At 45.6% G+C, this 22,122-nt stretch overlaps 1 protein-coding gene across 1 annotated transcript in view; it reads left to right on the top strand.

Annotated features, from left to right (window-relative positions):
* The window catches only part of LOC106574944 (protein diaphanous homolog 3), a gene marked incomplete at its 3' end in the record, with an annotated part of 688,081 nt that overhangs the window by 74,770 nt on the left and 591,189 nt on the right, over window positions 1-22,122 (top strand). Inside the window, exon 4 of the mRNA XM_045698420.1 lies at window positions 10,097-10,201. Within this exon, the coding sequence (XP_045554376.1) occupies window positions 10,097-10,201 (105 nt within the window). The remainder of the gene's footprint in view (window positions 1-10,096; window positions 10,202-22,122) is intronic.

Genomic DNA, 22,122 nt, shown 5'->3' with positions numbered 1-22,122 from the left:
GAATCTGCCACGGTAGATTTCCAACTGCAAGGCTCAGATCAACATGGCAGTGTTGCCGTTGTTTATCAAATCTTTTCTTAATAATGTCGGATATAAACGTGTTTATATCACACACTCGCATATTGAAATCATTATTTATACGTTTTACAATTAATTAGAGCGCCTGAAATATCATATTTATGTGGAAACGTCTGCTGTTACACATCACAGCAAATTGGTTCCTGTTTGTCGTGTCTTTGGTCACGTTCTCCTGGGTCAAACAAAAACAGCCTGTTGATTGGTTGACCGTAATGCCTCAAACAAAAACAGCCTGTTGATTGGTTGACCGTAATGCCTCAAACAAAAACAGCCTGATGATTGGTGGACAATAGAGCCTCAAACAAAAACAGCCTGATGATTGGTGGACAATAGAGCCTCAAACAAAAACAGCCTGATGATTGGTGGACAATAGAGCCTCAAACAAAAACAGCCTGATGATTGGTGGACAATAGAGCCTCAAACAAAAACAGCCTGTTGATTGGTGGACAATAGAGCTTCCCACAATGCAGGCGATGGCTGCAAGATGAAGAAACCTTGCAGTCGATTGTAGTCAACTTCATAACCTTTGATCACATGATTTCTGTTAAAGTTTCATGCAGTCGACATTTAGGCGCAAGTCAGGACGTTTTGGATACCCAGAATGCAACACACTTTGAAAGGCGGTAACAAAAGTGAAACCGCCCGACCGCGTCCATTGAGATGAGCACGATGCAAGACTTTGTTCTCTCACAGAGTCTCTGCTGTAATGTATCTCTCACACAGAGTCTCTGCTGTAATGTATCTCTCACACAGAGTCTCTGCTGTAATGTATCTCTCACACAGAGTCTCTGCTGTAATGTATCTCTCACACAGAGTCTCTGCTGTAATGTATCTCTCACACAGAGTCTCTGCTGTAATGTATCTCTCACACAGAGTCTCTGCTGTAATGTATCTCTCACACAGAGTCTCTGCTGTAATGTATCTCTCACACAGAGTCTCTGCTGTAATGTATCTCTCACACAGAGTCTCTGCTGTAATGTATCTCTCACACAGAGTCTCTGCTGTAATGTATCTCTCACACAGAGTCTCTGCTGTAATGTATCTCTCACACAGAGTCTCTGCTGTAATGTATCTCTCACACAGAGTCTCTGCTGTAACGTGGAAGCTACCTTACCAAAACAGCAGGAGGTTTAGCCTCGTGCTTCAGCGCTCCTGGTCGTTGTGGAAGTTTACCCACTACTACTGCATCTACATCATCTCTCTGTCTTCCTGTATGTGTTACCGCAACATTTTTCATTTTTCACGCAGAAAATTAAAGATGAAACACAGAAAAATATCTTGCTGCATTTTGTAAACGCAGAGAGATAATTGTTCACCTGTCTGATTCACGCCTGCCTGACTGGACTCATCCATTGTGGAGGCCTGTCTCAGTGGACTCATCCATTGTGGAGGCCTGTCTCAGTGGACTCATCCATTGTGGAGGCCTGTCTCAGTGGACTCATCCATTGTGGAGGCCTGTCTTAGTGGACTCATCCATTGTGGAGGCCTGTCTCAGTGGACTCATCCATTGTGGAGGCCTGTCTCAGTGGACTCATCCATTGTGGAGGCCTGTCTCAGTGGACTCATCCATTGTGGAGGCCTGTCTTAGTGGACTCATCCATTGTGGAGGCCTGTCTTAGTGGACTCATCCATTGTGGAGGCCTGTCTCAGTGGACTCATCCATTGTGGAGGCCTGTCTCAGTGGACTGAACCATTGTGGAGGCCTGTCTCAGTGGACTGAACCATTGTGGAGGCCTGTCTCAGTGGACTGAACCATTGTGGAGGCCTGTCTCAGTGGACTGAACCATTGTGGAGGCCTGTCTCAGTGGACTGAACCATTGTGGAGGCCTGTCTCAGTGGACTCATCCATTGTGGAGGCCTGTCTCAGTGGACTGAACCATTGTGGAGGCCTGTCTCAGTGGACTGAACCATTGTGGAGGCCTGTCTCAGTGGACTCATCCATTGTAGAGGCCTGTCTTATTATTACAGTCTTACTGTTGTCATTGTAGGAGTGGACACTTTATTTGCAGAGCGCATAACCTAGGTTACACTTCATTCCATTTACCAGTTGTCACTTTATTCACTGACTTCTGTTTGGAGCTCCTGTCAATGTTGAGGAAGGATCTGCACTCATAGAAGTAGGTCTATAGACTACCTGGCCCTGATTACACATAGCAGTAGGTCTATAGACTACCTGGCCCTGATTACACATAGAAGTAGGTCTATAGACTACCTGGCCCTGATTACACATAGAAGTAGGTCTATAGTCTACCTGGCCCTGATTACACATAGAAGTAGGTCTATAGTCTACCTGGCCCTGATTACACATAGAAGTAGGTCTATAGACTACCTGGCCCTGATTACACATAGAAGTAGGTCTATAGACTACCTGGCCCTGATTACACATAGAAGTAGGTCTATAAATGTGTCCATTTGGGGATCTGATTAGTATTTCTGATTGTCTTAACTCACCATCACTGTGGAGCTTCTCAAAGTAGTTTTTTTCTTCATCTCAAAACAGCAAGTAAACAAAGTCTGTTTTAAATATATTGAGAATTACAATATATCCTCAACATAGCCCACTTAAAATACCTTTCCAGCTCACTCTCTTTCCATAACCACTCAGAGTGAAAGGGGGAAAACATAATGCTCTGATCCGGTGGAAACCATCAAATAATTCTACCTGATTACTTGTTATCCGTTACCCAAATGGTCTACAGCTATGTCTGTCTGTATGGAGCTCACTTGAGGGAGAAACTCTTGAGGGCCCACAATATTCTATACAATGTAGCAAGTTAGCTAGTATGAGCTTCAGACCAGACACAATATAATAGTTGATAATGTTTCAAGGAGCTTCAGACCAGACACAAGATAATAGTTGATCATGTTTCAAGGAGCTTCAGACCAGACACAATATAATAGTTGATAATGTTTCAAGGAGCTTCAGACCAGACACAAGATAATAGTTGATAATGTTTCAAGGAGCTTCAGACCAGACACAAGATAATAGTTGATAATGTTTCAAGGAGCTTCAGACCAGACACAATATAATAGTTGATAATGTTTCAAGGAGCTTCAGACCAGACACAATATAATAGTTGATAATGTTTCAAGGAGCTTCAGACCAGACACAATATAATAGTTGATAATGTTTCAAGGAGCTTCAGACCAGACACAATATAATAGTTGATAATGTTTCAAGGAGCTTCAGACCAGACACAATATAATAGTTGATAATGTTTCAAGGAGCTTCAGACCAGACACAAGATAATAGTTGATAATGTTTCAAGGAGCTTCAGACCAGACACAATATAATAGTTGATCATGTTTCAAGTTCCTTGCAGACAGGCATTGAGTAGCCAATGTGATTCATAGGATATTTCTTTTTATCAGGATATTTTCTACCTGCAGGCTGCAATGTTTTTAATCTGTAGGCTTTACGTCGGCTATTTCTACGTATTTTGGCAGTAGAAGTTCCTTCTAGATTTGTTATTTGGATATAATTTTGATCGACCACATGACATTGATTTTGAGACATGAAGACTTTTTATTATAAATGAAATAAAATGGTTCCATGAAAATGTTTGTATTAAGATCATAACTGGCAACGCAGATCAGTAGAAATGGTCGGATAACTTGGATAACACTCCAAATGGGAAAGGTTGCCGACCGCTGGTGTAGCCTGTTACCGGCAACTTCAGGAGCCTAATGGCAGAATCTGTGAAGGCCTGCAGCAGCAGCAGCAGCAGCGGAGGAGGAGGGTCAGGAACATGTTTTTCCTTCTGGTTAGGCTATATTGATCTCTGGCTCCCTCTTGAGTCATTTGTGTCCATTTTGTGTAAGTGCTTAAAGCATCAGACATGCTCAGTATCAATATACAGTTGACACACAGGGTACGTCTATATATGGAAAAATACACGTTTAAACATTTCGACCAATCGATTGGTCTAAAGATCAGATGACTAGGTCGATCAAGATTGTTGTTGTTGTTGGGGACAGCCCTAAGCTGCACTCCCCTGATCAATCTGAAGCAATAACGCACTGACTTTCACTATGAAATGCAAGAAAAATGGTTTTAAAACTACGATATTTTTTCATGGTCTGCATTTAAAAAAATGCTGATTTCTGAAACTGTACAATCCGTAAATGGTTTCTAGCCTCCCACACACAGGCTTAATTCTGTCCGTGAAACTGAAACTAAATAATATACAATTAAAATATAAATGTTTGTAATTTTGGGAATTGTCCATAATATATCTGCATGATAGTTTCACAGTATCTCGCTAGTGTTGTGCTTGGCTGTGAAATTTGCCTATTAATTTCTCCCTCTGGACCGGCAGCTGTTGTCAAAAAGGGAAAGCTGTTTTGACTGTGGCCGTGTTATCTCCAGTGGAAATTCGGTCAAGTGGCCAATGTAGAAATCGCTAGGTCATTAGACTGTTTGCTCAGTTTCAGTTTGTGAGAAAACGAGCACTGAAAGGTGCAGGGAATCATTGTACCATCTAAATCAGGAAAAATATTGTTTTTACTGCTGTTTGAAGTTGGTGGACCAACAGTGAAAGCCTCAAGCGTGAGTCTCCACCATATTACGGGAAATGGGATGTGGCGGGGGGCGAGTCTCCATGTTACGGGGAAATGGGATGCTGGTGGGGAGGGGGCGAGTCTCCATATTACGGGGAAATGGGATGTGGCGGGGGGGCGAGTCTCCATGTTACAGGGAAATGGGATGCTGGTGGGGAGGGGGCGAGTCTCCATGTTACGGGGAAATGGGATGCAGGTGTGGGGGGGCGAGTCTCCATGTTACGGGGAAATGGGATGCAGGTGGGGGAGGGGGCGAGTCTCCATGTTACGGGGAAATGGGATGCAGGTGGGGGAGGGGGCGAGTCTCCATGTTACGGGAAATGGGATGCAGGTGGGGAGGGGGCGAGTCTCCATGTTACGGGGAAATGGGATGTGGCGGGGGGGGGCGAGTCTCCATGTTACAGGGAAATGGGATGCTGGTGGGGGAGGGGGCGAGTCTCCATGTTACGGGGAAATGGGATACAGGTGGGGGAGGGGCGAGTCTCCATGTTACGGGGAAATGGGATACAGGTGGGGGGGCGAGTCTCCATGTTACGGGGAAATGGGATGCTGGTGGGGGAGGGGCGAGTCTCCATGTTACGGGGAAATGGGATACAGGTGTGGGGGGGCGAGTCTCCATGTTACGGGGAAATGGGATGTGGTGGGGGAGGGGGGCGAGTCTCCATGTTACGGGGAAATGGGATGCTGGTGGGGGAGGGGCGAGTCTCCATGTTACGGGGAAATGGGATACAGGTGGGGAGGGGGCGAGTTTCCATGTTATGGGGCAATGGGATGCTGGTGGGGAGGGGCGAGTCTCCATGTTACGGGGAAATGGGATGCTGGTGGGGGAGGGGGCGAGTTTCCATGTTATGGGGCAATGGGATGCTGGTGGGGGAGGGGGCGAGTCTCCATGTTACGGGGAAATGGGATGCTGGTGGGGGAGGGGGCGAGTTTCCATGTTATGGGGCAATGGGATGCTGGTGGGGGAGGGGGCGAGTCTCCATGTTACGGGAAATGGGATGCTGGTGGGGGAGGGGGCGAGTTTCCATGTTATGGGGCAATGGGATGCTGGTGGGGAGGGGGGCGAGTCTCCATGTTACGGGGAAATGGGATGCTGGTGGGGGAGGGGGCGAGTCTCCATGTTACGGGGAAATGGGATGCATGTGTGGGGGGGGCGAGTCTCCATGTTACGGGAAATGGGATGCTGGTGGGGGAGGGGGCGAGTCTCCATGTTACGAGGAAATGGGATGCTGGTGGGGGAGGGGGAGAGTCTCCATGTTACGGGGAAATGGGATGCTGGTGGGGGGGGGGATTTGTTTTGAACACAAGCTAGTGCTGTTGCAATTCACCTAGTTTCCACATAGAAGAGACATTCTAGGTGCAGCACTTTTAAACTAAATAATTACTACTAAATACATCTGTGTATCTCAAAAATGACACTTAACTGAATTTCAAATAAAAAAAACTTAAAATGAATAGAAATAACAACCAATATTTAAGGAGAGGTGTATCTATAAATCTTTGAATTACAGTTTAATATTTTATTAACGTTTATGATGAGTATTTCTATAAATTGATGTGCTCATTCACCGGAAGTTTTGGGAGGCAAAACATTTCTGAACATTACACGCCAATGTAAAATGTTTTTTGGAGATATAAATATGAACTTTATCAAGCAAAACATACATGTATTGTGTAACATGAAGTCCTATGAGTGCCATCTGATGAAGATCATCAAAGGTTAGTGATTAATTTTAGCTGTATTTCTGGTTTTTGTGACGCCTCTCCTTGCTTGGAAAATGGCAGTGTGGTTTTTCTTGTCAAGGTGATGTCCTAACGTAATCTAATGCAATGCTTTTGCCGTACAGCCTTTTTGAAATCGGACAATGTGGTTGGATTAAGGAGAAGTGTGTCTTTAAAATGGGATATAATAGTTGTATGTTAGAGAAATTTGAATTATGAGATTTTTGTTGTTTTGAATTTGGCGCCCTGCTATTTCACTGGCTGTTGAATAGTGTGTCCCGCAGGTGGGACGGTCACGTCCCACATACCCCAGAGAGGTTAATGCAACCCAAAAAGCTTTACAGCGAAAGCACACTGCAGTAATCTGAGTACAGCGCTCAGACACGAAACCAAACCCGCCATTTTGTGGAGTCAATAAAACTCCGAAATAATATTAATATACACTGCTCAAAAAAATAAAGGGAACACTAAAATAACACATCCTAGATCTGAATGAATGAAATAATCTTATTAAATACTTTTTTTCTTTACATAGTTGAATGTGCTGACAACAAAATCACACAAAAATAATCAATGGAAATCCAATTTATCAACCCATGGAGGTCTGGATTTGGAGTCACACTCAAAATTAAAGTGGAAAACCACACTACAGGCTGATCCAACTTTGATGTAATGTCCTTAAAATAAGTCAAAATGAGGCTCAGTAGTGTGTGTGGCCTCCACGTGCCTGTATGACCTCCCTACAATGCCTGGGCATGCTCCTGATGAGGTGGTGGATGGTCTCCTGAGGGATCTCCTCCCAGACCTGGACTAAAGCATCCGCCAACTCCTGGACAGTCTGTGGTGCAACGTGGCGTTGGTGGATGGAGCGAGACATGATGTCCCAGATGTGCTCAATTGGATTCAGGTCTGGGGAACGGGCGGGCCAGTCCATAGCATCAATGCCTTCCTCTTGCAGGAACTGCTGACACATTCCAGCCACATGAGGTCTAGCATTGTCTTGCATTAGGAGGAACCCAGGGCCAACCGCACCAGCATATGGTCTCACAAGGGGTCTGAGGATCTCATCTCGGTACCTAATGGCAGTCAGGCTACCTCTGGCGAGCACATGGAGGGCTGTGCGGCCCCCCAAAGAAATGCAACCTCACACCATGACTGACCCACCGCCAAACCGGTCATGCTGGAGGATGTTGCAGGCAGCAGAACGTTCTCCACGGCGTCTCCAGACTGTCACGTCTGTCACATGTGCTCAGTGTGAACCTGCTTTCATCTGTGAAGAGCACAGGGCGCCAGTGGCGAATTTGCCAATCTTGGTGTTCTCTGGCAAATGCCAAACGTCCTGCACGGTGTTGGGCTGTAAGCACAACCCCCACCTGTGGACGTCGGGCCCTCATACCACCCTCATGGAGTCTGTTTCTGACCGTTTGAGCAGACACATGCACATTTGTGGCCTGCTGGAGGTCATATTGCAGGGCTCTGGCAGTGCTCCTCCTGCTCCTCCTTGCACAAAGGCGGAGGTAGCGGTCCTGCTGCTGGGTTGTTGCCCTCCTACGGCCTCCTCCACGTCTCCTGATGTACTGGCCTGTCTCCTGGTAGCGCCTCCATGCTCTGGACACTACGCTGACAGACACAGCAAGCCTTCTTGCCACAGCTCACATTGATGTACCATCCTGGATGAGCTGCACTACCTGAGCCGCTTGTGTGGGTTGTAGACTCCGTCTCATGCTACCACTAGAGTGAAAGCACCGCCAGCATTCAAAAGTGACCAAAACATCAGCCAGGAAGCATAGGAACTGAGAAGTGGTCTGTGGTTACCACCTGCAGAACCACTCCTTTATTGGGGGTGTCTTGCTAATTGCCTATAATTTCCACCTGTTGTCTATTCCATTTGCACAACAGCATGTGAAATTTATTGTCAATCAGTGTTGCTTCCTAAGTGGACAGTTTGATTTCACAGAAGTGTGATTGACTTGGAGTTACATTGTGTTGTTTAAGTGTTCCCTTTATTTTTTTGAGCAGTATATATTCACTTACCTTTGATCTTCATCAGAATGCACTCCCAGGAATCCCAGGTCCACAATAAATGTTTGTTTTGTTCGATAAAGTCCATCATTTATGTCCAAATACCTCCTTTTTGTTTGCGCGCTCAGTCCACTACTCCAAATGCAGGAAGTGCGCAAAAATGTCACGACTAAAAGACAAAAAAAACCTCTATTTACGTTCGTAGAAATATGTCAAACGATGTATAGCATCAATCTTTAGGATGTTTTTAACATAAATGTTAAGTACTATTCCAACCGGACAATTCCAATGTCTTCAGAAAAGAAAATGAACACAGCTCACACTCACGTGAGGGCGCGCCTCTGAGCTCATGGAATTTCCTCACTCATCTGACTCCAGGCCCTCTTGTTCGCTTCAAATTCACAGTAGAAGCATGAAACGGCGTTCTAAAGACATCTAGAGACATTACAGAGATCAGAGAGCACTACTTTAGACCAGAGCACTATGGCACCCTATTCCCTATATAGTGCACTACTTTAGACCCTATTCCCTATGTAGTGCACTACTTCAGACCAGAGCCCGATGGGGCGCTATATAGGGAACACGCTGCCATTTTGGGATGCAGTATGGATCTCTCTTCTCTTTTCACGCTGGCTGTTTCCATAAAGTCCAATCACGTTTCCATTTTATACGGAATGACTTTCTTTTGACTTCCTGAAGGATGGGACAAATGGAACAACAAGTGGTCTGTCTGTCAGACGGACACTCACAGAGATCCTGTTAAATAAGGATTTCATATGGAATTCTACGGTTATACCTCCGCGACGCTCTTTTTGAAAAGATAAAGGCAATTAATGATATGACCTTTTAATTCGTGCTTACAGCTAGTTCATTAACTACACTCAGGTGTTAGGTTTTAATCCAATATGCTTTTTAAAGTGGGAAGATGAATGAAATGTCAAGACAATTTTGTTGAACCTTTTTTAAAGCCTGTGGATTTCCCAGTAATAACTGAGAGGTTTTTCTAGCTAAAGAGATCAACATGGAGATGTTTACACCAGATGTACAGGGTGGATCCTACTCAGGGCTCTAACATGGAGATGTTTACACCAGATGTACAGGGTGGATCCTACTCAGGGCTCTAACATGGAGATGTTTACACCAGATGTACAGGGTGGATCCTACTCAGGGCTCTAACATGGAGATGTTTACACCAGATGTACAGGGTGGATCCTACTCAGGGCTCTAACATGGAGATGTTTACACCAGATGTACAGGGTGGATCCTACTCAGGGCTCTAACATGGAGATGTTTACACCAGATGTACAGGGTGGATCCTACTCAGGGCTCTAACATGGAGATGTTTACACCAGATGTACAGGGTGGATCCTACTCAGGGCTCTAACATGGAGATGTTTACACCAGATGTACAGGGTGGATCCTACTCAGGGCTCTAAGATGGAGATGTCTACACCAGATGTACAGGGTGGATGCGACTCAGGGCTACAACATGGCCTTTAATGTTTCACCAGTTCAGCTCTGTTACTGGGAGACCACTGCTCAGAGTGGGCTTCAACTATTAAACCTGCCTAATGTATATTTATCTCTCCCTCTCTCTACACCTCTCTCTCTCTACACCTCTCTCTCTCTCTACACCTCTCTCTCTCTCTACACCTCTCTCTCTCTCTACACCTCTCTCTCTCTGTTTCTTTCTCTGTTTCTCTCTCTCTCCCAGGAGGATATGAACCTGAATGAGGACAAGAAGGCTCCTCTGAGAGAGAAAGATCTGACCACCAAGAGAGAGATGGTTATCCAGTACATCGTTACAGCCTCCAAAACAGTAGGTGGAGAATTACTGTTCATAATGTGGTGGGAAACTGAGGCTTGTAGTGGCGTGGGGCTGGGGGGACAGTGGCGTGGGGCTGGGGGGACAGTGGCGTGGGGCTGGGGGGACAGTGGCGTGGGGCTGGGGGACAGTGGCGTGGGGCTGGGGGGACAGTGCCGTGGGGTTGGGGGGACAGTGGCTGGGGGACGGGCTGGGGGGACAGTGGCGTGGGGCTGGGGGGACAGTGGCGTGGGGCTGGGGGGACAGTGGCGTGGGGCTGGGGGACAGGGGCTGGGGGGACAGTGGCGTGGGGCTGGGGGGACAGTGGCGTGGGGCTGGGGGGCAGTGGCGTGGGGCTGGGGGACAGGGGCTGGGGGGACAGTGGCGTGGGGCTGGGGGGGACAGTGGCGTGGGGCTGGGGGGACAGTGGCGTGGGGCTGGGGGGGCAGTGGCGTGGGGCTGGGGGGGCAGTGGCGTGGGCCTGGGGGACAGTGGCGTGAGGCTGGGGGGACAGTGGCGTGGGGCTGGGGGGGCAGTGGCTAGCTAATCTACCACTACCTAATCTATCCCCTAGCTAATCTACCACTACCTAATCTATCCCCTAGCTAATCTACCACTACCTAATCTATCCCCTAGCTAATCTACCACTACCTAATCTCCCACTAGCTAATCTATCCCCTAGCTAATCTACCACTACCTAATCTATCCCCTAGCTAATCTACCCGTTACCTAATCTACCCGTTACCTAATCTACCACTACCTAGCTAATCTATCCCCTAGCTAATCTATCCCCTAGCTAATCTATCCCCTAGCTAATCTATCCCCTAGCTAATCTATCCCCTAGCTAATCTAGCTAATCTATCCCCTAGCTAATCTAGCTAATCTATCCCCTAGCTAATCTACCTAATCTATCCCCTAGCTAATCTATCCCCTAGCTAATCTATCCCCTAGCTAATCTATCCCCTAGCTAATCTACCTAATCTATCCCCTAGCTAATCTATCCCCTAGCTAATCTATCCCCTAGCTAATCTATCCCCTAGCTAATCTATCCCCTAGCTAATCTATCCCCTAGCTAATCTATCCCCTAGCTAATCTAGCTAATCTATCCCCTAGCTAATCTAGCTAATCTATCCCCTAGCTAATCTACCTAATCTATCCCCTAGCTAATCTATCCCCTACCTAATCTATCCCCTAGCTAATCTACCTAATCTATCCCCTACCTAATCTATCCCCTAGCTAATCTAGCTAATCTATCCCCTAGCTAATCTAGCTAATCTATCCCCTAGCTAATCTATCCCCTACCTAATCTATCCCCTACCTAATCTATCCCCTAGCTAATCTAGCTAATCTATCCCCTAGCTAATCTAGCTAATCTATCCCCTAGCTAATCTATCCCCTAGCTAATCTAGCTAATCTATCCCCTAGCTAATCTACCTAATCTATCCCCTAGCTAATCTACCTAATCTATCCCCTAGCTAATCTATCCCCTAGCTAATCTATCCCCTAGCTAATCTATCCCCTAGCTAATCTAGCTAATCTATCCCCTAGCTAATCTATCCCCTAGCTAATCTATCCCCTACCTAATCTATCCCCTAGCTAATCTATCCCCTAGCTAATCTATCCCCTAGCTAATCTATCCCCTAGCTAATCTATCCCCTAGCTAATCTACCTAATCTATCCCCTAGCTAATCTATCCCCTAGCTAATCTATCCCCTAGCTAATCTACCTAATCTATCCCCTAGCTAATCTATCCCCTAGCTAATCTATCCCCTAGCTAATCTACCTAATCTATCCCCTAGCTAATCTACCTAATCTATCCCCTAGCTAATTTACCTAATCTATCCCCTAGCTAATCTATCCCCTAGCTAATCTAGCTAATCTATCCCCTAGCTAATCTATCCCCTAGCTAATCTAGCTAATCTATCCCCTACCTAATCTATCCCCTAGCTAATCTATCCCCTAGCTAATCTATCCCCTAGCTAATCTAGCTAATCTATCCCCTAGCTAATCTATCCCCTAGCTAATCTATCCCCTAGCTAATCTATCCCCTAGCTAATCTATCCCCTAGCTAATCTAGCTAATCTATCCCCTAGCTAATCTATCCCCTAGCTAATCTATCCCCTAGCTAATCTAGCTAATCTAGCTAATCTACCTAATCCTGCTTTTGGCTGGCTTTGCTTTAGTTGTTTTATCTTGTTTGTTCGCTTTCCTTCTCCCTCTCTCTCCTCTCCCTCTCTCTCCTCTCCCTCTCTCTCCTCTCCCTCCCTCTCCCTCTCCCTCTCTCTCCTCTCCCTCTCTCTCCTCTCCCTCTCTCTCCTCTCCCTCTCTCTCCTCTCCCTCTCCCTCTCCCTCTCTCTCCTCTCCTCTCCCTCTCCTCTCCCTCTCTCTCTCTCTCTCCTCTCCCTCTCTCTCCTCTCCCTCTCTCTCTCTCTCCTCTCCCTCTCTCTCCTCTCCCTCTCTCTCCTCTCCCTCTCTCTCCTCTCCCTCTCCCTCTCTCTCCTCTCCCTCTCACTCTCACTCTCCCTCTCTCTCCTCTCCCTCTCACTCTCAATCTCTCCCTCTCTCTCCTCTCCCTCTCCCTCTCTCTCCTCTCCCTCTCTCTCCCTCTCCCTCTCTCTCCTCTCCCTCTCACTCTCAATCTCTCCCTCTTTCTCTCTCCTCTCTCACACACATCTGGCATATGAAACCACCAGTTAGTGTTAAATTATAGAGCGCTTGGCACACCATCCTTGGAGGATGTGATAATGTTGGAGTGCTGGAAGATATTGGATGATTCATTGTTGTTCATGTGTCTGTTGCTCTCTGGATTGTCCTCGTGTCTGGAGTTTCAATGAGCTTCAACCTGTTTTTTTTTTTTTCTCTTCTCCCTCATGCACCCTATTCCCTATAGCGTGCACTACTTCTGACCAGGGCTCAGGGTGCCATTTGGGACTCGCCCGTAGAGAGCAGACCAACAGTACCTTGAGTAGCCGTGATAAAACTGTCAAGGTCCAGAAAATGATTGAATCTGTAAAGAAAACGGTAGCACCTGGCTTCCAAACAATTTAGTTTTCTTCAAAAATATAAAAGGGACGATTTTCCACATTGATTTCAATTAAAAATCCCCCCCCGGGGGACTGGAACCTTTTTACAGGGACTAGTGGTGTATTAAAAAGTCAAGGTGCTTTGATAAGGCAGATTATTAAACATATATGGACCAGGACTTAACGTGGTCCCTGGAGCGCGGAGAACAGAGTGCGTTGTGGCGATCGATATGTATACCGTAGCTAGTATTTTAGAATAAAGTAACAAAAACATTGAAGAAAGGGAAACTTTTATCGTACTTCAGGGCGGGTCTCTACGCTGTGAGAGAGAGAGAGGAGGGCATATATCTCCTTGTTGTAACTACCAGACAGGTGTATATAATGTTGGTTTCTCTGTTCTGTAGCTGGTCTTCTTCTTCTCCTGTTAACTACCAGACAGGTGTATATAATGTTGGTTTCTCTGTTCTGTAGCTGGTCTTCTTCTTCTCCTGTTAACTACCAGACAGGTGTATATAATGTTGGTTTCTCTGTTCTGTAGCTGGTCTTCTTCTTCTCCTGTTAACTACCAGACAGGTGTATATAATGTTGGTTTCTCTGTTCTGTAGCTGGTCTTCTTCTTCTCCTGTTAACTACCAGACAGGTTTATATAATGTTGGTTTCTCTGTTCTGTAGCTGGTCTTCTTCTTCTCCTGTTAACTACCAGACAGGTGTATATAATGTTGGTTTCTCTGTTCTGTAGCTGGTCGTCTTCTTCTCCTGTTAACTACCAGACAGGTGTATATAATGTTGGTTTCTCTGTTCTGTAGCTGGTCTTCTTCTTCTCCTGTTAACTACAAGACAGGTGTATATAATGTTGGTTTCTCTGTTCTGTAGCTGGTCTTCTTCTTCTCCTGTTAACTACCAGACAGGTGTATATAATGTTGGTTTCTCTGTTCTGTAGCTGGTCTTCTTCTTCTCCTGTTAACTACCAGACAGGTGTATATAATGTTGGTTTCTCTGTTCTGTAGCTGGTCTTCTTCTTCTCCTGTTAACTACCAGACAGGTGTATATAATGTTTGTGTGTGTGTGTGTGTGTGTGTGTGTGTGTGTGTGTGTGTGTGTGTGTGTGTGTGTGTGTGTGTGTGTGTGTGTGTGTGTGTGTGTGTGTGTGTGTGTGTGTGTGTGTGTGTGTGTGTGTGTGTGTGTGTCCAGGTGTGTGTGTGAGAGAGAGAGGAGGGCATATATCTCCTTGTTGTAAAGTGTGACATTGGCGCTGTGCTGTTATTCCGGTGGAATATGCCTGAATAACAGGCATATTCTGACCTTGTTATTTGCTCCTCATCTGTCTCATCCGTCTCAGACCGTGGCTATTGGCACTCTATTCCCTATGTAGTAATAACTACCAGACAGGTGTATATAATGTTGGTTTCTCTGTTCTGTAGCTGGTCTTCTTCTTCTCCTGTTAACTACCAGACAGGTGTATATAATGTTGGTTTCTCTGTTCTGTAGCTGGTCGTCTTCTTCTCCTGTTAACTACCAGACAGGTGTATATAATGTTGGTTTCTCTGTTCTGTAGCTGGTCTTCTTCTTCTCCTGTTAACTACCAGACAGGTGTATATAATGTTGGTTTCTCTGTTCTGTAGCTGGTCTTCTTCTTCTCCTGTTAACTACCAGACAGGTTTATATAATGTTGGTTTCTCTGTTCTGTAGCTGGTCTTCTTCTTCTCCTGTTAACTACCAGACAGGTTTATATAATGTTGGTTTCTCTGTTCTGTAACTGGTCTTCTTCTCCTGTCCTCTTTATCAGCTGATGTTAATGGAGCTATTCAATTGAATGATATCAGAGTCATCGTGTGATTGGAAGGTTATCTCTAGGTACACACACACACACACACACACACACACACACACACACACACACACACACACACACTCTTTATCAGTAGTCTATGCTGTAGAAGGGATATGTGATTGTGTCTCAATGTAATCAAGGTATGAAATGATAATTTTCACATACAATCTCTTTTTGTGTCTTAGTTGTGGTCAGCGTACAAATGATTATAATTATGTTTCCGCCGATAAAACTCGGGCCTGTGGCTGAATCTAGTTACTCACCGCTGGCCTAGAAAGACCTTAACTGTGGCTGAATCTAGTTACTCACCGCTGGCCTAGAAAGACCTTAACTGTGGCTGAATCTAGATACTCACCGCTGGCCTAGAAAGACCTCAACTGTGGCTGAATCTAGTTACTCACCGCTGGCCTAGAAAGACCTTAACTGTGGCTGAATCTAGTTACTCACCGCTGGCCAAGAAAGACCTTAACTGTGGCTGAATCTAGTTACTCACCGCTGGCCTAGAAAGACCTTAACTGTGGCTGAATCTAGATACTCACCGCTGGCCTAGAAAGACCTTAACTGTGGCTGAATCTAGTTACTCACCGCTGGCCTAGAAAGACCTTAACTGTGGCTGAATCTAGATACTCACCGCTGGCCTAGAAAGACCTGAACTGTGGCTGAATCTAGTTACTCACCGCTGGCCTAGAAAGACCTTAACTGTGGCTGAATCTAGTTACTCACCGCTGGCCTAGAAAGACCTTAACTGTGGCTGAATCTAGTTACTCACCGCTGGCCTAGAAAGACCTTAACTGTGGCTGACTCTTATTTACATTTTAAGTTTTCAATTTAGGAAACTTATTCTTGAAATGTATAATAGTAGAGTTTTTAAATGCTTCAGTGTGTCATCAGTATTCCTCATGTCAGTCATTGCGGACGTTAGAGAGCTCTTTATAAAACCTGTCTACATCAACTCGCTCATTTCCGCTAAGGTTTTAATTTTTTTTTGTCAGGTTTTGTATCGAATTGCAAGATAATGAGCTTTTTAATAAAAAGCAACATGTTCTCTTGCACCCCGTGGCAAAAAAAATAATGTGTAGAATTGCAGGAAGTAAGCTTTTTAAAACTGAAAAATGTTCACTCCGCCAACGAGGGGTGTGAACAGTTGTGTGCCGGAAGGAGGATGTGAGTGAATGAGTTTGGGGAAGCGCTGTCGTATGTTTATCGGACCCATAGGGCTCTAATCAAATGTAGTGCACTACTTTAGACCAGGACCCATAGGGCTCTAATGAAATGTAGTGCACTACTTTAGACCAGGACCCATAGGGCTCTAATGAAATGTAGTGCACTACTTTAGACCAGGACCCATAGGGCTCTAATGAAATGTAGTGCACTACGTATGGAATAGAGTTATTGTGGGTTTGGGTTGTATCGGTATCGGACGTTGGATGAATATCTCCACTTTAAATTAAGATTCAACACCACTGCTGACCAGGGGAGGTTTCCTCTCAGAAAGTCGCCTGTGGCGCCTTATCTCTGCGTTACCATGGAGACCGCTCTGTTTACAAATGTACGTTTTAATATCGACTAATTGCTGTGCGCGGGAGACGGCTTGCTAATCAGTTAAAAAAACAAACAACAGAAACGTCTGCTTTTATCATATTTTTCTTGACACTTAGTTTTTGGGCTGGGTTTTCCACATAATAGTCGAGCAGGCTTTGTGTGAAGCGACAGCAATTATATGTGCTGACCAGTTAGATTTCCTGTCACATGTTGTTTACAGCAGACTGTCTGTCAACAGGTCTGTTTATATTGCAGTCTGTACTCACCTTGCTGGCAGTACTAAAGCCTTCCTGCATAGAGTAAGGTGGTGGATCATTGTCTCAGAGTTGATTATGAATGGAGTGGCCTCAGCCTGCCTTTTAATACCTGATGATCACAGAAACAGAACAGAGAGAGAGATTCATTAGAGAGAGATTCATTAGAGAGAGATTCATTAGAGAGAGAGAGAGAGAGAGAGAGAGAGAGAGAGAGAGAGAGAGAGAGAGAGAGAGAGAGAGAGAGAGAGAGAGAGAGAGAGAGAGAGAGAGAGAGAGAGAGAGAGAGAGAGAGAGAGAGAGAGAGAGAGAGAGAGAGAGAGAGAGAGAGAGAGATATATAACAGATTAATGAGAGAGAGAGAGATAACAGATTAATGAGAGAGAGAGAGATAACAGATTAATGAGAGAGAGAGAGATAACAGATTAATGAGAGAGATAACAGATTAATGAGAGAGATAACAGATTAATGAGAGAGCGATAACAGATTAATGAGAGACAGACAGACAGACAGACAGACAGACAGACCACCATTTAGGTAGTGTCTGTCACATTAAGAGCACCTTCTCTTCACACACAGAGAGAGAGAGAAAAAGGTTTGAAGCCGAGCAGACTAATTTAAAGGTTGTATGAACAACCATGACTGAGTTACCTGCCTCAGCGAGATCCTCCTCTTTCATTAGCCTAAACCTTAAATAAGGTTTCCTCCTTCTCTCTGTCTCCGTGTGGGGCGATACGATTCGTTACAGAGGGACACTTTGAGAGAGCTGATGACAGAGGGACACTTTGAGAGAGCTGATGACAGAGGGACACTTTGAGAGAGCTGATGACAGAGGGACACTTTGAGAGAGCTGATGACAGAGGGACACTTTGAGAGAGCTGATGACAGAGGGACACTTTGAGAGAGCTGATGACAGAGGGACACTTTGAGAGAGCTGATGACAGAGGGACACTTTGAGAGAGCTGATGACAGAGGGACACTTTGAGAGAGCTGGATAGAAAGAACATTGAGTTGATCACTTCCTGTTGGTCTGGATGTTTTTGTCTCCACTCTGATAAATTGGACTCCATTCTGTTCTCTCCTCGGACACCATCCGTGTCTCGCCGACGTGTCTGCTTAGATTCTGGAGGTCTTAATTGGTCCACGACACTTCACCTATATAAGATGCTTGAAAGGTAGTGAAGACATGGAGCCTCATGAACAAGTCAGCAGCGTTCTCCCATTTTTATTGTTTATCCTATGAGGCTATAAAGCAGGCCAATCTCCTTCTCCCCCCTCTCATCAGGGAGTGGTTGTTATACCTGGCTATCCAGCTCAGTCTAATGAATGATCAGGTAAAGCAGGAACCCAGCAGTGCTGTGGACCTCCACCCTCAAAATACCCTTAATATCAAGTCATCTGATGTGGTTTAGAAATGTCTCCTATCGTCTCACAGTAGACTGTCTGTGTCCCAAACGGCACCCTATGCTCTGCATAGTGGACCACTTTTCACCGTGTCCCTGGTGGAAAGGAGTACGCTGCGTAGGCATCAGGGTGGTAGTTTGGAGGATTGTAGACTTGCTCAGCCCTTATCATTCCTCCTCCTAACTCCAGTCTGGCAGTCGGTGAACGGGGCTGGAGGTTAGAGCAGTGGTGTGTAGCGTGTCCATAGATGTGGAGGACACGCATGTGCAATATCCTCCGCCCCGCTCCCTCGCTGAGAAGGGGACTGCTCTCATCCGGAGCAGAATAATTCACAATGAAGGAACTGTGGCGTTCCAGATTGGATCTCTGTCTGTCTGTCTCTCCCTCTATTCCTCTTTCTCCCTTACCCACTCCCTCTCTCTCCCTCTATATCTCACTGCCTCACTACCTCTTTCTCCCTTACCCACTCCCTCTCTCTCCCTCTCTATCTCACTGCCTCACTACCTCTCTCCCTTACCCACTCCCTCTCTCTCCCTCTCTATCTCACTGCCTCACTACCTCTTTCTCCCTTACCCACTCCCTCTCTCTCCCTCTATATCTCACTGCCTCACTACCTCTTTCTCCCTTACCCACTCCCTCTCTCTCCCTCTCTATCTCACTGCCTCACTACCTCTTTCTCCCTTACCCACTCCCTCTCTCTCCCTCTCTATCTCACTGCCTCACTACCTCTTTCTCCCTTACCCACTCCCTCTCTCTCCCTCTCTATCTCACTGCCTCACTACCTCTCTCTTTCTCCCTCACCCTCTTTTCCCTCTGTCTACTCCGTCGTTTCCTTCTCTCTCTCTCTCTCCCTCTATTCCTCTTTCCCCTTCACCCACTCTTTCCCTCTTTCCCCATCTCTCTCACTCCATCTATTCATCTCCATCTCTGTCTCTGTCTACTCCTCTCTCTCGTTTTCCAACATGGACTGTCCACTGTGTGTTATCTAGCGTGTCTCTCAGAGATCTGCCAGAGCTGATGAAGATGAATAGAGTGAACAGTGAAGGGATGGAAGGATCACTGTTGTGGAGAGTCTACTGTGAGGGAGTGGACTGGGCAAATAGCACGCAATTACCCACAGTGCCTTCAGAAAGTATTCACATTTTGTTTTGTTACAAGGTTGGATTAAAATGGATTTAATTATTCTTTTTTTGTTGTTGTTGTCAACGATCTACACAAAATACTCAGAAGATAAAGTCTAACATTTGTAAATAAATATAATATGAAAAATAAAAGATCTCTTGATTATATAAGTATTTATATAAGTATTCAACCCCCTGAGTCAATACATGTTAGAATCACCTATTATAGCAGAGTCTTTCTGGGTATGTCTCTAAGAGCTTTCCACACCTCGATTGTACACTATTTGCACATTATTCTTTAAAATAAATTCTTCTAGCTCTGTCAAGTTGATTGTTGATCATTGCTAGATAGTAATTTTCAAGTCTTGCCATAGATTTTCAAGCCGTTTTCAGTCTAAACTGTAACTCGGCCACTCAGGAACATTCACTGTCTTCTTGGTAAGCAACTCCAGTGTAGATTTGGCCTTGTGTTTTAAGTTATTGTCCTGCTGAAAGGTGAATTCATCTCCCAGTGTCTGGTGGAAAGCAGACTGAACCAGGTTTTCCTCGAGGAGTTTCCCTGTGTTTAGCTCTATTACCTTTATTTTTATCCTAAAAAACTCCCTAGTTCTTGCCGATGACATGCATACCCATAACATGATGCAGCCTCCACCAAGCTTGAAAATATGAAGTGATATTCAGTGATGTGTTGTTCGATTTGCTGCAAATAAATCTTTGTTTTCAGGACATAAAGTACATTTTATTTTTACTTTAGCGCCTTATTGCAAACAGGATGCATGTTTTTTTAATATTTGTATTCTGTACAGACTTCCTTTTCACTCTGTCATTTAGGATATTATTTTGGAGTAACTACAATGTTGTTGAGCCATCCTCAGTTTTCTCCTATCACAGCCACTAAATGCTGTAACTGTTACCAATGGGCCTCATAGTGAAATCCCTGAGCAGTTTTCTTCCTCTTCGGCAACTGAGTTAGGAAGGCGGCTTGTATCTTCGTAGTGTCTGGGGACATAGCCCGTCACGTTGTCCAACCATACCAGATTTCTAATACTCCCTTCTACCCCTCTCCAACCTTGGTCCAAGGCTGACACTATGGAAACGCCAACCTTGGTCCAAGGCTGACACTATAGAAACTCCAACCTTGGTCCAAGGCTGACACTATAGAAACTCCAACCTTGGTCCAAGGCTGACACTATGGAAACGCCAACCTTGGTCCAAGGCTGACACTATGGAAACGCCAACCTTGGTCCAAGGCTGACACTATGGAAACGCCAACCTTGGTCCAAGGCTGACACTATGGAAACGCCAACCTTGGTCCAAGGCTGACACTATGGAAACGCCAACCTTGGTCCAAGGCTGACACTATGGAAACACCAACCTTGGTCCAAGGCTGACACTATGGAAACGCCAACCTTGGTCCAAGGCTGACACTATGGAAACGCCAACCTTGGTCCAAGGCTGACACTATAGAAACTCCAACCTTGGTCCAAGGCTGACACTATAGAAACTCCAACCTTGGTCCAAGGCTGACACTATGGAAACGCCAACCTTGGGCCAAGGCTGACACTATGGAAACGCCAACCTTGGTCCAAGGCTGACACTATGGAAACGCCAACCTTGGTCCAAGGCTGACACTATGGAAACGCCAACCTTGGTCCAAGGCTGACACTATAGAAACTCCAACCTTGGTCCAAGGCTGACACTATAGAAACTCCAACCTTGGTCCAAGGCTGACACTATAGAAACGCCAACCTTGGTCCAAGGCTGACACTATGGAAACAGATGGAAACTCCAACCCAATGGCTCCACTGTGTACTTCTGGGGTTGGCATGAACTCTGTATTGCAACTTGCATGAGGTAAAACTTAATTTTTTTCCAGAACTGACTGACTGGCTAACTTTAGCGTTGTTAAGGAGTCTTTCTCCCTCTTGGCTTCATTTAGTTGTGAGCAGTCATGTTTTCCCCGTAACATTACCAACTTCCCCTTCTTCAGAAAACCCGGCCCAATTATACAGTGAGCTGCAGAACAGTGAATCCTCTGACTCGGGCATATCCCAGAATTAATTGGCCACAGTTTTAGTGTGTTTCTGTCTTTTTAGAAACAGAGAGCTACCAAAACTATTTAACTTCTGATCAACAGCTCTAACAGAAGGAAGACTGGAGCCAAGTGCCATCAGGGGATTTGTTGGCCTCGTGGAAAGTTTCTGTCCCCTCTGGCTGCTGTTGTGGCTGTGCTGCACTGGGTCATTTCCCCGGGCTCTGGGCGAGGCGTGCGAGCTACAACTTTTTTGAGGGGTTTTTACTCAGTGTTTTCAGCTCGTTCTTTCTTTTATTTATTTATTTATTTCTTCCCATGTAATTATTGCGGGGCTTTGTGCCGGTACCTAGTGGGACTCTGGGTGGTCAAGGCATCTTAAATGTCTACGCCCCTCCTTCCTTCCCTCCCCAGTCGTAGTGGCCACGTCTGGCTCGCCTCTCTGAGAACACTGTTTTCCAAATGGAGCCCTATTCCCTATATAGTGCACTACTTTAGACCAGGGCCCTATGGCACCCTATTCCCTATATAGTGCACTACTTTAGAGCAGAACCCTATGGCATAGGGAACAGGGTTCCATAGGGTTCTGGTCTAAAGTAGTGCACTATATAGGGAATTAGGGTGCCATTTGGAACTCCTTCCCTACCTACTCTGTCACTTTGTCCTTTATTTGAGTTTATTAAATAGGATGTGAACAGAGTGATTCCCGAAGCCATCCTAATTCTTATC

This window comes from Salmo salar, chromosome ssa16 (assembly GCF_905237065.1).
Source record: "Salmo salar chromosome ssa16, Ssal_v3.1, whole genome shotgun sequence".
NCBI lineage: Eukaryota > Metazoa > Chordata > Actinopteri > Salmoniformes > Salmonidae > Salmo > Salmo salar.
Note: the sequence above shows the minus strand (reverse complement) of the source record. Positions and strands in the feature narration are given on the sequence as shown.